Source organism: Buteo buteo, chromosome 12 (genome assembly GCF_964188355.1).
Source record: "Buteo buteo chromosome 12, bButBut1.hap1.1, whole genome shotgun sequence".
NCBI lineage: Eukaryota > Metazoa > Chordata > Aves > Accipitriformes > Accipitridae > Buteo > Buteo buteo.
In genome coordinates, this window is record NC_134182.1 from 28,326,773 (window position 1) to 28,340,926 (window position 14,154).

A 14,154-nucleotide genomic window follows, 5' to 3' on the forward strand; every position below is an offset into this window, starting at 1 on the left:
AAGCTCAGACTAAGCCACAAGAAATCAAACTGAGTTAAGAGACGTGTGAGGTACGTTAATACTCCTGCAGATGTTCAATAGCCAGGGGTTGGACTCTCCCAAGCAAAGAAGTGTGCATATACCGTAGTTGTGAACTAGTAAGGTAGGAGTAAGTACAGCGGGAGCTGTCTCAGCCTGAAGTGCTGTGGAGGATGGGGAGAGCTCCAGGATGTCAGAAAAAACTGCTGAGAGGAAAGCGGAAATTCAGTAGGGCAGCTTTGTAACTCCGGTGCTAACCAACCGGCTGTGAAGTGAGAGCAGTGCCTCTCTGTCACGCGCAGTTCACCTCATCCTAGACAAAGCCACGCCGCGTAGGTGGAGAGGGCCTCTCGTTATTTTAATAGCAGATTAGCGATTAGTTTGGCGCAGCTTTTCTCCCTTTGCCCGGTGACCGAGGCACAAGCTGTCTCCTCCAGTGCAGCAGGCCTTTCTAGAGCTAGCTGTTGCAGGGAATCGGCTGAAATCAGGACTTGGCCAGTAATTAATCTGGTTGTGACTCTTGCCTTAGTTTGTCTTTCTGCCAGCACTGGGAGTGGCAGGAAGATTCAGCAATGAATCAATTGCTACATAAACTCAGCTGTAGCTTAAAAAAGATGCTAAATGCTTAATGCAGTCAACATCCAAAGAGAAAAAATGAAGGCAAATGTAAAAAACTTGTAATATAATTACTCATGAGGGTGATGATATACAAGTGTTACTTTAGAGCACATTCTTTGTTCTCTTTTTCTGGTTTAGTAGACAATCTTTGATCTGCAGAGTAATCTTGGTCCTAAAAGTTACTGAAATAGAAACTATTGGTAAGACAGCCTAGCCAATTTTTCCCTCAAACTTTTTCATGCTCAGAAAAATGTTACCACTTGGTAGTCACGGACAGCTGCAATTTACACTAAATAATGATTCAGGGATCTGCTGCCTGGTTAGCACACAATAAGTGAAAGGGCTCTTGTTTTTCTCAGCGTTAATTCTCACTTAGCTAGGATTAGACAGCTGCTTACTAGGACACCTCTGATAACTAATGTGGCATAAAAAAGCAAGTATGTGTCTTCTGGTCTGAGTGTGGCCCTCGTTTATGTCACATCAGCCTATGTTAATTTTCTGCCACTCTGTGCTCTGGCAGTTTTCCACCAGCTTCTAACAAAAAGTGGTTTGCCTTAGATGTGGGGAGGTCTGTGCTGGTGAGGAGCACTGATGGAGCACGAGTTCTGAAATGGTGCCGATGCCCAAGAGAGTTGTAAAACAAAAAGGTCCAGAATAGCACTGAAGATGTCCCTGGATATAAAGGCAAGCTTAAAATACCAGCAATTGTTTACAAGGTGAGAGATGCAGGAACGGCGCAGTTCTTTCATCTCTGGTGAACTTTCAGCTCTGTGGGGCTGTTGAGCAAGCAGGGGAGATAAGCCCTTGTATTATAAAAGGACTTTTGTCTCTCTGGTAAGAAGGTAGTAAGAGATGGGGGAGAGGAAATGAGTAAGCCTCGTTGGAGTGATTTACTGTAATATTTTTTTTCTGAAAGAAATGACACTTGGGTTTGCTTACATCATGCTGAGAAACAAGAGTCGGAAATAGTTGAGCTAGCAGAATCCACATGCAGCATCGCATGCAGGTTGCAAGCAGCAGAGCTACATACCCAAAGACTAGCACCTTCACACTGTGCACTTTGTCGTCTCTGCTTCATGCTCCCTGCTGCTGTCGGAGCACCTGTGGGGCCTCCAGCCCAGCCTGGGAGCACTGCATTGGAAGGAATGAATTCCTGAAAGCAAAACAGGATGTTACTGTGTGGGTGGTCCACTGCACTGGGCTTTTTCTGCCTTGAGTTTTGCAGAGTCTCTGCCTCTCAGTAGGTCACAGAATCATAGAAATGTTGTTCGCAAGGCCCTCTGGAGATGTAGTCCATCCTCCCGCTTGCAGCAGGGCTGGCACTGGTACTCAGGTCAGCCGGGGCTTTGTTTAGCGGAAGCTTGAAAACCTGCCAGGGTGGAAACTACACGACCTCTCTGGGACACCTATTCCAGTGCTGCACTGCCCTTGCAGCACAACAGTTTGTCCTGCTGCTCGGCCTGAAGCTCCCAAGCTAGAGTTTGCGGCTCCTGCCACATCATCTGCAACTATCAGGAGGCGTTTGGCTCCATCTTTGTAACTGTCCTGCAGACAGTATTAGGCAGTTATGAGGTCACCACACAGCCTGGTCCTCCTCAGTCCAAGTCCAACTCCTTCCACCATTTTTCTAGAGGGCATGCGCTTGAGCTCCCTGAACACCTTAGAAGCCCTTCACTGGAGCCTCTACCTTTTTTTTGACAGCCTTGTTGACCAAGGCCCAAAGCTGGACAGCAATATTGTACGCGCTGCCTCAGCAGCGTCACGTACCAGTGGATAAGCGTGTCCCTCGATTTGTTGTCCACGTACTTCCTGATGGAGCCCAGACTGTGGTTTGCCTTACTTGCAGTGAGAACACTCTCTTGGCCCACGTTCAACTTGGCGTCCACTGTAAGTCCTATCCTTTTCAGCAGAGCGGCTATTCAGCTAGCTGCTTCCCAGCCTCTAGTGTACGCTCTATTATGCAAGCAGCTACCCTGTAATAATAATAATAGTAATAAGTATTATTTTTTTTAAAAATCTAATTTAGTAAATTGTTAAATAGTAAGCCAACCACCTCAAAAAGAAACATTAGATGTAAAGTACTTGTGCAAATTAAATATCTTGTCTATTCTCCCTGTTTGCTCTGAGACACCTTGGAGAAAGGGGCCGTGATAGCACAGCAAGAACCATTTCAGTACTTACTTACATTATCAGAGAACGCAAGACTTAAGTGTCACAAAATGCATTTGCTTTCCAGAAACTAGGACATTCCTTCAGTCGCACCTTTTGTATGAACTTGCCTGCCCCTTTTTTACAAAGAGAAGTATCATCTATCTCCTGTGTGGAGCAGGGGCCACTGAGCACCACGCTGGCTGCCGGCGCTTGAGCTGACCAGCTGGCTCCCATACATGGCTGTGGTAGGAGCTGCTTTCTCTGAAAGAAAGGAGGAGGTAGAAAGAATCACTGTGATCCAGTGCTCCGGTCCGCAGGGCAGCACGCTGAGCCCAGCTCTGCTCGGTGTTGAGGAAACTCCGCACTCTGCTCAGCAGTGGAAAAGAAGGTGGAGGCTGGGACACACTTCCAAAAAACCATCTCCCTGGTGGATCCCGGACATTCTCAGGAGGGGTCTGCTGCTACTGCTTCGGCAGCCGTGTTGGCACAGCCCTGGGATATTTATATGCCTCCACAGGTTGGCAGCTGGCCAGTCCTTTTTTTTATTTTTTCCTTTAAGGCAACACCCGCGGAAGGGAAGCGAGAGACTCCAACAGTTTCTTTCAGCAGATCTTAGCGCAGAAAACAAAGCTAAGTTTTGAAGAATGATCTTGCTTTTATAGATACTTACTGCCTTGTAAGGTGTATTAATCCAGCAAGTACCAAGTGTAAGTATCCTTCTCTAGTTCCAGAACCAACCAGTGAATAATTACACTGCTGAAAGCAACTGAAAGGCTGGTGGGGGAAGGGAGGGAGTGCATGGGCTCCTCCTTGAATAGTGGCTGTATCTTAAACGTTCCAATTAGTGTGGAACCCACTGGAGGTCACCAGTAGATGAACAGTGTTGCTCATGTATCAGTAACTGAACTCTGAATTTTGTCAGGTTTGCTGCCATACCAGGGGTATGCAATTTAATACAGGGCTGTGGTTTGTGGTGTCTCACAGCCCTGTGGTTCTCAGACCGTTCCTGAAGTGCGGGGAGCATGGCTGCAGGCCTGTGTCCACCTACGCGTGTACACACGGGCATCCTTCACTCTGCTTGAACTGAATGTTATTCCGAGGGACCGGCTGGCCAGCCCTGTGGTAGGTGGTCACTCTGTGACCCACTCAGATGCTCTCCAGATGCATCTCTTAGATGGTCTTGAGAGTGCACAGGTGGGTGACAGAGGCATACAAACTGAGGTGTGGTGTCCTCGGTAGAGGGGTGAATGGTGACACAGAAAGTGGCGAGTAGAAATGAATGGTGACTGGCTTTTGGGATGGAGAAGACCGTCGTGCTTCTTAGCGGAGGTAAGAAGCCCTCTAAGGTAGTGGTTCAAGGGGACTTTGTGAGGTTTAGAAAGAAAGGGCTGAGCTCTTTTTATCTATCTGGGACTCTGAGTAGGCAGTTACTGAAGAACATGGCACTTGAATACTATCAGAGCTAAGAAACAGAATCAAACAAGTTCTGTCACAGCCTCCCAATGCTGCCTCAGGGTGACCTCGAGGGCTTTAAATGTTAGATGAAAGCATTGTAAGCACAGCATGTGATAATCACTGGTAATTCCAGATTTCTTTGGGGGGCCTGAACAGAGTATCATCCCCTCTATTTTGAGGAACAGGCTGTTGGAATTTTTTTTGCACTCTCTTTGCTTTATGGATGACTCCTGCAACAGCCATTTGTATCTGCCCAATAATAAATCAGTTATTGGCTTTTCATCTTCAGTGATGTTGCTATTATCTCAGCTAGAGCCTGACTGTTTCCTGACAGCGAAGGGGATGTTAGCTTCCCTTTAATCACTTAAGTTAACATATCCTGAATGTTCTGTTGGCAGAGATTGTGGGCACCCTGACTGAGAATTTGCTTACAAGAAGGAGCCATGGGAAAACTAGCTGGGTGGATCTCTCATCCCGTTTCTGCAGCACCTGTGAAGTGTCACAGTGACAAGGTGGTGGAGAAGGATCTTTCTCACTCGGTTTGGCCACCTGGCAAAGGTAAAGGTGGTAAGAACTCTTGACCTGGATGATGGAAAGCATGAATATCAGCCAGAGTTGTAAAGCTTGCAGGTGAACTCCAAAAAACCGTCATGCATGTATATGCGGGCTTGAACGTCAAGATGTCTCATGGATAAATGCACACCATAATCACTGCAGTTGATCACAAGCCATTTGCCATCATTTGGAGAGATGAGGATCTGTTGTCCAGAGAGAGAGAAGCCATGTTGGCTGAGAACACACCTGCTGCTTTTTGTTACAGCATTTGACAAAATAACAAGGATTTTAAAAAACAAGCAAAGCATGTGTTTCCTTCTCTCCAGTGCTTGAAGACAAGAGAGCGGGAATCTTTGGTTCTGTTAAACAGATCACCACAATACACAGGCTAGGTGTTTTTGGAGCTCTGGCCAGTCTAAAGAGCCCTGCAGTGGTAATTATCTGCTCCCATGGTACGTTTCAGGTACTGCCAGTGGGCTCCTGGCATGTTCAGGAAACTTGATGGCTCTGATGCAGTCTTGCTCATGACATGACAGAAGCTGGAAGGATTAAAATAACCTCCTCAGAACGAACTGCTCTTAATCTTTAAAACAAGCAGATACAGGGATGCTGTGACCTATTCCCACAGGAACAGGCAGACCCACTGCTGGATGGCTCTCAGACAAAGTACAAGCCCATGCAGAAAAAAAATAGAGAGCACATGAAAACGTGGGGGCCTACGAACAGTCTTAGGGTGCTGCTAGCTGTGAATAAAAGTCTACATCTTCACATCACCCAAGGCTCTAACTTCTCTTCATCAGCCTGCTCCCCCGCCTCCATTTGAAGGTTTAGCAGCCATACTTGCTTAGTGTAGTATTTTCATTTTAAGCCTAAGAAGGATATATGTTCCAAGGCCTTGAGTCACATTAACTAAAGCTCAGCTCCACTCCTGACATTTAATTCTCAGTTCTTAAAAAAAAATAATTTTAAAAATCATCTAAGGATCATGTACTTATAATCTGAACATACTGTAAAACCTTTGTTTTGATCAGTTTTCCAAGGCAATAACAATGTATTTGTTTCAAACTTTAAATGGAGCAAACAAACAACTTTCACTGGTAACCACTGAGCTCCTGAGCTAAACGCCTGGATAGGAATGAGAGAAGTATGAGAATTAGCCTCCTAAGCTGGGGAAAATCTTTCACTTGGGAGCTCATTACAACTGAGTTCACAAAGTATTTCATTGTTACCTGGGTTGCTTACACCAGAAAAAACAAATGTAATTCCCTCCCAGCCTAAAAAATCATCCTACCACAAGCCAGACTCATTTGTTAATGACAGGAATGACCCTTCCTTTGCAGCATATGAGGACTTGGGGTGGGTGGTGACACACACAGAATAGCCTGGAAGCCTGCAAATGCAGCAAGAGCCAGCATCTCCCAAAAATCTCTGCTTGGGTCAAGACATAAATGACGAGTTTGGGATGACAGTTGTAATTGCCTCTGCTGTCAACTTCAAAAAAGTTCTTGTGTTTTGAGCCAGTCACAACTGCCAATGGCTGAAGCGTTACGTTAGCTTTAGTGAAAGGCGCTGCGGTGCAGAGGCGATCATCACACACATTTCTAGTAACAGAGCAGGCAATTAACCTTGGATTCCACGTTTCAGCCTGTTGCCTTGACAGTGACTTTCCTTCCTGAAAGGCTTGGAGGACACGTGCCCTTGCGCCATGGTGCGCTCTGGTTGCTGTTGGGAGCCCCAGGTGTGCACTCCTGCCAGAGGGGGCTGGCAAACACCTCTTCCCAAGAGTATCGCTACTGCAGGGAGTGGGACAAGTAGGGTGTGGAGGAGACAGTGGGGCCATAAACCCATCTATTTATTTTCGTGGTGTTTTAGATTGCTTTCAGGGAGGATTTTACTAACTTCAGGGATAAAAACTAATTGTGCTTGTCAGTCACCGTTCAGTGACCAAGTAACATAACTCAGTAAAATAAACACGATTTTAGCAACTTTATAGCTTGACATTGCTATACTTAATTCTTTCCTTTTTAAGGCTCATTCAGAGGGATGAAAACCAAACATCTTCAAAATTACGATTCCTCCTCTCTAGTAACAGCCTGTTAAGTTTTAACTTGAGGAATATTTTGAACCTCGATAAGGCAAGAACTATCACATCTGTCATTAGCAGCAATACTTAAAGATATCAAGTCCTATAATAAAACACAGATGCACGCTACATGTTTTCACCAATGACTTAGATTAAAAAAAAATAGCATTAATAGCGATATGGCTCGCTAATTTAAAAATTAGTTAGGAAATTGTTTTCAAATGTTAAAATTACTTCTATTAAATTACTGTAATTTTTATTTTCTTGTGAACGTATCCTAATTTACAACAACTAATAGCTTCCAGATTTTTGGGTTTTGTCCTGTCCCTCACCCTTTCAACAGGGGTTTGTAACCCATCAGTCACATTCAATCCACTTTCCATAGCTGGCACAGAAGTAGCTGTAGCCGGCGCTTTGAGTAATTACACTGACTTTTTTCCCCTGCATGTTTAACCATGAGCATTCTTCCCTCTGCTATTGCAGGCCCTCCCCTTTCACACCAAGTCCTGCTCACAGCTTCCTTGCCTTATCCCCCCCCGCCCCATTCAGCAAAGGCTCTGACTTTTGATTAGCTCAATTCCACCTCAAATTTTACTAGATAATGAAGCTCAAACGTGTTGGCGAGACTGCCTGCATATTGCCTCTTTCCCCGTTTTTCTGTTAACATCTGGCATTCTCATTTTACATTTTGTAAAGTGAAGCAGAACTATGAGATTGGCTATCTACGTAATGCAGATACATCTAGAATTTCACTGTTATTGGCCAGATTTGCTAAGACTGTAGTTAGGCTGCTATTGAGCTAACATCCTTAAATATAGTGGCTTAAACCGACACCAATTAACACTGGGGAGGATCTAATGCTGCAGTTTTCCCCAGATTTTTCAATTTACACAGTATCATGATGCTTCTCCTTTTTTCTCATCAGTCACAGTACTTGTGCATTTTGAAGGATGCCATTATGCGCATGCTAACTTCTTTCCTATCAGTATGAAACAGTATTCTCTTCTTTCTCTACAACTGCTCTTTGCCAAAGAGTAAATTTTCATCTGCATGCTTTTGTTTCCTGAACTCCCCAGCTGAACTATGACCTCGCAGTCAAAAGACCCCCTGCTTAGGTTGCAGTTCCTTTTCTTAGGTCAGATAGGAAAGAACTCAACCATGCATTAAAATAGGAGCTTGCTAAGTCCTGGTTCATGGCTCGCTCAGTTTCCCACTGCCGCTCCAATGGCTTTATGAGGCAACGCCTCCTACCCCAAAGGGAAGGAGCCTCCCCCCCCAGCACAGAATGAGGGGAAACATTTTTCTCTTCTGAATTAAGAGTTAGCTACCAGTTAACTTCTGAGTTTAGATTTTGCAGGGAGGACAGGAAGTCTTTCATCACACTAACTCCAGTTTTCTGGAGAGTTTTAATATAAAACTATTGAAATGAATGTCCTCCATAAAACTTACCTTTATTGTTTCCTCCAGAAGAAACAAGAGGAATAGAGGAAAAAAAGGAAACAGAGTATACAGTTTGTTTTCTTCTTGTAAGAGGCTAATCCACAGAGGGTAAAAGTTTAATTATCCTAGTGTAAATAGCATGTTTGTTTAGTGCTCTCAAGTATATTTCCAAATTAAATAAGTAGAGCAGTGCTGCTGTTTGCATCTGGATTCCCACACCTCCCCACACCAACTTGAGTTAACAACAGGTCACAAACTCTCTCAGACTAACAGGGTGAGGGGAAAGGACTATTTTTGCTCAGTGAATGCCTTTAGACCAAAAAGTGCTTACAGCACAACATACTATAAATCATTTTGTGAAAAAAAAAGATACATTGTGTCACTGGTGTAGACAGAAGCAAGCAAGGAATATTAGGCCATCACTCATCTTTTTACCACCTAACACTGTATTTCCAAATAAGATGGTTTCCTTGAAATTATATAGTGATATTTAACTGAAAATGTACAGTGAAATATACAAGTAGAACATGCCTTTAAAAAAAAAAAACAACACAAACACAACTACTGACCATTGCTACTTAGAAATAATGTAAATTATTATTCCACCAATTGTAAGGAAATATCTTAAATAGAAGAGCAAGATTTTTAATCAAGTAAAAAGATTAGTTACTTACATAGCTTAGACTGCTTCTGAAGTGTGATTTTATTCTTAGTTTCGCACAGACAGAACAAAGACGAAATCCTTCAACTTCACTGTGTATATAAATTATCTGAAGTTATTCTGCAGCTGAAATCTTACAAAGGCTACCAATACCACTCACCTTGCACAAGCAAAGTGGTCACCTGCTGTTTAAATGTTCCTGTTTTACAAACAGCACAACTAACAGTAGCACTGAAAGATAAGTTTACTCAAGAGAACAGCTGATGAAAGTATTTTCCTATATTGAAATGAGATGTAATTACAACTTCACTAAAATTAACCCTTCTGTTTATAATGGAAGTTAAAGCAGTCCCAAAACCTGTCATTAATCCTCCTGAGACCCTGTAACAGAACACATCAGTTCCCAGATGTTGAACAGGAGGTCAATACTATCTGTGTACACAGTCATATACATACAGACATAGATGAAACAAAGACAGACTTGTATAACGACTTAACAGATTTACTATGAATTTCTTGCTTGGATTTGCTAGGAAAACCAACATGATTTACCAGTTTTAGGCACCTCACACATTTACAGGGAAGACTGCCATTTTCAGACCACCTTCTCCCAAAGCTGTATTAGACCACAGATTCCTCTATAGCAGACTATGAATCACCTCTTTCATTGCCAGTTTGTTTTCTTTCTGGATCAAGAGAACTGCCTTCAAATAAAATTTTGTTTCTCATTCCTTCTTTAAGCATTCTTTGCCGGATCCTGTGTTGGGCCAAATTGTACCTGCAGTAAAACCTAGAGGGGGATGAAAAGAAAACAGGATTCCCTGCTTTATATGAGTGACAGTATCAAATCAGAGTTATTCAGCCAGTTGAAAAAGTTGAAACCACATATAATAATGCTAGTAAAATTCATTACAAAATGATGCATAATGAAAATACTAGGGTAACTGCTATTTCTTTAAGGCAAACATTATGCAGCCACTGAGGAGCAGGATATACAAGTCCAATGGAAAATGCTAATTGCTATAATTTGAATCTTAATGTCATGACCATTTAGTATGCTGCCTTTATAATTAGGACAGAAGGATGACATGCATATGTGAAGAAAAAAAGAAAGAATTAAGAAAGATGGAAATAACTGGCTGATTTGATCTCTTAGGCTTCCAGAAACAATAACAAGTTTAAAAAAAAAAAATTAACACAAAAATTCTAATTCATTGAACTCTCTTCCTTTAAAAAAAAAAAAGAGAGAGAGAGAACTATTTCAGGGAGAAAGAAGAGGACGCTTTGCTAAGCAAGTTTTTTGTGGAGTTTCAAAAACAGTGTGAAAGGTCACATGGGTATCATGTTGTACAAAGCAGCCAACCTAGGTCAAAATTCAAGAAGCGTTTTACATACCAGTATCCCAACATTGTGCAAATAAAGCCACCAACTGCAAAGTCACAAGATCTTCTAACTCTACCTGAAAGAAAAACAAAAATCCTCAAAAAAAATTAGAGAAAAAACCTTGGATGACTTCCCATTATTAATAAAACCTGATTTTTCCTTGCAAATAAATATATTACAAAAAGAAGGAATAAGTACTTACTAGTTGCTAAAAAATGTCCAAGACCCACAACTAAAGATCCCAGGGAGCCATAGAGCACTGATTCTCGTGCACATGGGACACTTTTAACATCAAGAAATCCTAGGAGTTTGAAGGACTGCAAGAAAAAAAAAAACAACCAAAAACGAAACACATAATAAATTTAAAAAATTACTTTTGTAGAGATCTATGATGCCAACTCCATTGTAAAATGGACTTGTTGCCTTAGTAGTCAAAAATAACCACTTGAGGATTTCCTACTTGCAGGGTTATATATCTGAGCAAAAGTGAACATGCATAGCTATATCAGGAACGGTTTCGGAAGAGTTAACTATTGATTTAGGCAGCATCATTTTGTACAAACCTGTTGATCCATCCTTTCTATTGAATATTATAAAAAGAACTATTTCATTTTTTCCTTTACATTCCCCCAAAAAAGAAGGGAGAAACCCTTCAAAATCCAGGATCTTCGTTCAAAACCAACGTACATCACAACAAACAGGTAAGATTACAATCAATTATCCAGTTAGTTATGCCACATAATTTTAATATTTGAAAAGGCAAATGTGCTTAAAAAAAGGTGAAATTACCAGAGAATGTGCATGTAGTAGAGAACCTTATACTGAACATTGAATAAAAACATTTATAAACCAGTAATTTTTAATCTAATCCTATATATAGGCAGGGCTGTGCACAGAAATTCTTCTATATACAACACATAAGTTTTTAAATGAACCTAGTGATAAAAATTATTCAAACTATTTCATACTGTCTCACACCTGTAACCTACCCTAGCTTGTAACTGCTTGTAACCATCAGTTTGCTATTTAATTTTCAAATGGTAATTCCACGTGGCATTCATAAACCCAACTGTGAACTGACAAATACACTTTTCATTTCAGACATGCCTACCCTGGCTTCTGCAAAATCCAAGTCTTCTAACGTGAACACAACTCACATTTCCCACCTGACAAACATCCTTGCACATGCGCATTCGCGCCATAAGCAGGAGTGAGAAACTACATACAAAAAGGCCTCTAGATAACATGGGTCAGGGTTAAGGTGGCTGCACTGCAGTAACATCTGCACATCTTTCTGCTGTTAAGTCTTTTGTTCAGGATGGTGTGAGAATTCGTCTTCATTCTATTGTGTTTAAACCCTTAGACCATTAAATACCATGTGTGCAACTGTATCAACTAAAATTTTGAAAGATTTTTTTAAAATGGTTTTATTTTTTGTAAAGCTATTCTGCTTGGACAAAGTAGATTTTGAAGATGGAATACTACAGTCAACTCTTTGTGGAGGGCTGACAACTCTGTGAGACAAGGCATTGTGAAATACATCTGACTCTGGTAATAGGGATGACAAGCATCTGACAACAGCTGGATTTGTATGCAAGTATGGAAATCCCCACCAATAATTTTATCTATGTTCCCTAGGGACAGCCATCAGCTGTTTCCCCATAATCCCTGTGTACAAGTGAGACAAAAAGGATTTGGTCTATGTTGGTCTAATTTCCTAACGAGTAATTTCAAGCCCTCTCATACGGAAGAAGTCACTCGATATGTTGCTGTTGTTGACTAAGAAAGTACCCCTGCTACATCCATCCAGCATGATGCACCCTTTTAAAATAGCGTTTCACCTGTTGCTATACTTGAAATCACTTGTTATGAGTTTAACCATTGCTAACCACCGGCGTTAGGATCGCTCAAGCGTCATATCAGTGTTTCACCCACAAAGAGAAAGCCCTGTAACGGGGTCCGTGGAAAAACAAACACAAAACCCCCACCCCACCCACCTGGCCCTACAGAGCCTCAGTTCTGCCGCCGGTTTCCGTCTATTGTTCCCTGATTATTTCCTCTGGAGCAAAACCCACGGGGGTTCACAAGTGGTCTGCGATAACCTCCCCTGTCCCCAGCGCTGGGCTCCCCCGCTGCTTTCGCGGGCACTGCCGCGCGTGGGACGGGGACCGTGGCGGCGGCACAGCTCCTCCTCCTCCTCCTCCTCCTCCTCCCCCCAGGGCCCGGCTGCCCTTCAGCGGGGCGGGCGGTGAACCCGTAGAATGCGTGAAAGGCTCCGTGCACCGTCGGCCTCCGGCGCCTCTGCGGGCCACAGGCCCGCCCCGGCCCCGCCACCCCCCGGGGACGACTCTCGGTCGCCGCTGCGGGGGCTTCCCCGCCGCCCAGCCGGGCCGGGACCCTACGGGCACGGCTCCCTCAGCCGCCCCCCTCGAGCAGGGCTGGGGAGGAGGGGAGGAGGGGCAGCGCTCCGGCGAGGGGGAAGGGCCCCTCGCCCCCCCCCCGCCCCCCATTACCTTCCTCGGCTCAGAGTCGCCCTCGTCCGCCATGACGTGACAGCGCCTTCGCCGGCCCGCGCCCCCTCCCCCGCCGCGCACCAGCGAGGCCGGACTACGGCCGCGTAGAGAAGGCACGAGCAGCGGCCGCTCTACCCGCCCCGGCCCGCCCCGTCTCTATGGTGCCCGCGGGGGGGGCGGGGGCGGGCGAGCGCGCCGGCGCCATTTTAGGTCTAGCGCTGAGATTCCAGCAAAATCCTTTGTTCAGTGAAATGGGTCACGGAGCAGGGCGCGCGCGCGCGGGGGCGCGCGCGGGCGCGGGAGGGAGGAGGGGGAGGGCGCGCGGCGCTGGCGCTCGGCCCGCCCCCGCCCCCCGTCGCTCCAGGCGCGCGCCTCCGCCGGGCGCGCAGGGGCGGCGGCGTCCGGCCCTCGCTGCTCCGCGCCGCGCCGCGCAGCCCGCCGGGCCCTGCCGGAGCGGCCGCGGCAGCGATCGTCGGCAGCGCCCCGAGGGCCCAGCCTGCGGGCCAGGGCGGGCCAGCCCCCGCCTCCCCGCGCCGCCGCGGTTCCCGGTCGGCCGCCGTGAGGGAGGCCGCTGCGGCAGCCCGGCGGGCCGGTGCCGCGTCACCCGTGCCCTCGGCCATCCTTCGTGCGTGGGGAGAGCGGCGCGAGTCCGCCGTACGCCGCCCTGGGGGCTTTCTGGGTGGCGGCGCGCCTCGCTGCGGGACGGGGCGTTGAGCGGGGCTTTCCAGCAGCTCCCGGCTCGGCGGCGGCGGAGCGGGAGCCCTCGCAGAGGGGCCCTGCCGCGGCCCGTCTGAGCCGAGTTACTGAACGCCCAGAGAGCGGGAGCAGGGGCAGGAGAGGAAGACGCGCTAAGCGAGTAGCACCTAGTGGGAGAAGGAGGTCATGGGAGCCTCCGGCGGGTGTGGGCAGCCTGAGCGGCGCAGGCACGGCGGGCGGGATGGGGGAGAGGTTATCGCCGGCGCCCGCGGGCCGCGGCCCAGGATGGGGTGAGGAGGAGATGTGTCGTGGTGGCGGGGGGAAGGAGGTGGAGGAAGAACGGTTTCTTTTAGGAAGAGTTGTTTCGAAAGAAGTGCTCTTGAAAATGCTCTCGTGTGGGACGTTCACAACTGAATTGGACAAAACACGAGCGGGTTCGGTAGGGCTAAGTCCTGTGCTAAATCGCGTAGGCGTACTGGAAATGATCCCTTAGATACATAATTATACCTGAAGAGGGAAATAGTGCCAAGTACCGTAGGACAAGAGTTTTATAGTTCTGGAAGATACTGTAAAAGCACATT

The 14,154-nt window shown here is 45.7% G+C and overlaps 1 protein-coding gene across 6 annotated transcripts; it reads right to left on the reverse strand.

Moving 5' to 3' along the window:
• Positions 1–1,419: 1,419 nt before the first annotated feature.
• On the reverse strand, positions 1,420–13,140 carry COX20 (cytochrome c oxidase assembly factor COX20). Of its 6 annotated transcripts, none has more exons than XR_012652519.1 (7): positions 12,878–13,140; positions 10,567–10,681; positions 10,377–10,440; positions 9,641–9,771; positions 2,822–3,048; positions 2,404–2,609; positions 1,423–1,789 (listed from the first exon to the last, which is right to left on the reverse strand). XR_012652519.1 is itself a non-coding variant. In XM_075043162.1 (6 exons), the coding sequence occupies exons 1-5, from the start codon at positions 12,908–12,910 to the stop codon at positions 2,942–2,944; spliced, it is 450 nt and encodes a 149-aa protein (XP_074899263.1). In that variant the 5' UTR covers positions 12,911–13,139; the 3' UTR covers positions 1,420–2,609; positions 2,899–2,941. The 6 variants fall into 6 exon arrangements, 3 of the variants coding, with proteins under 3 accessions (XP_074899263.1, XP_074899264.1, XP_074899265.1); XR_012652518.1 differs by having other exon boundaries at positions 1,426–1,789; positions 2,899–3,048; positions 12,878–13,139; XM_075043162.1 differs by having other exon boundaries at positions 1,420–2,609; positions 2,899–3,048; positions 12,878–13,139.
• Positions 13,141–14,154: the final 1,014 nt, after the last annotated feature.

Coding starts and splice junctions, on each gene's coding strand:
- COX20 (XM_075043162.1), bottom strand. CDS start 12,910: ATGGCGGACGAGGGCGACTCTGAGCCGAGGAAG. Junction 10,441..10,566: donor TGGACATTTTTTAGCAACTA/GTAAGTACTTAT, acceptor TTTTTCTTTCAG/GTAGAGTTAGAAGATCTTGT. Junction 9,772..10,376: donor TGCACAATGTTGGGATACTG/GTATGTAAAACG, acceptor ATCCCCCTCTAG/GTTTTACTGCAGGTACAATT.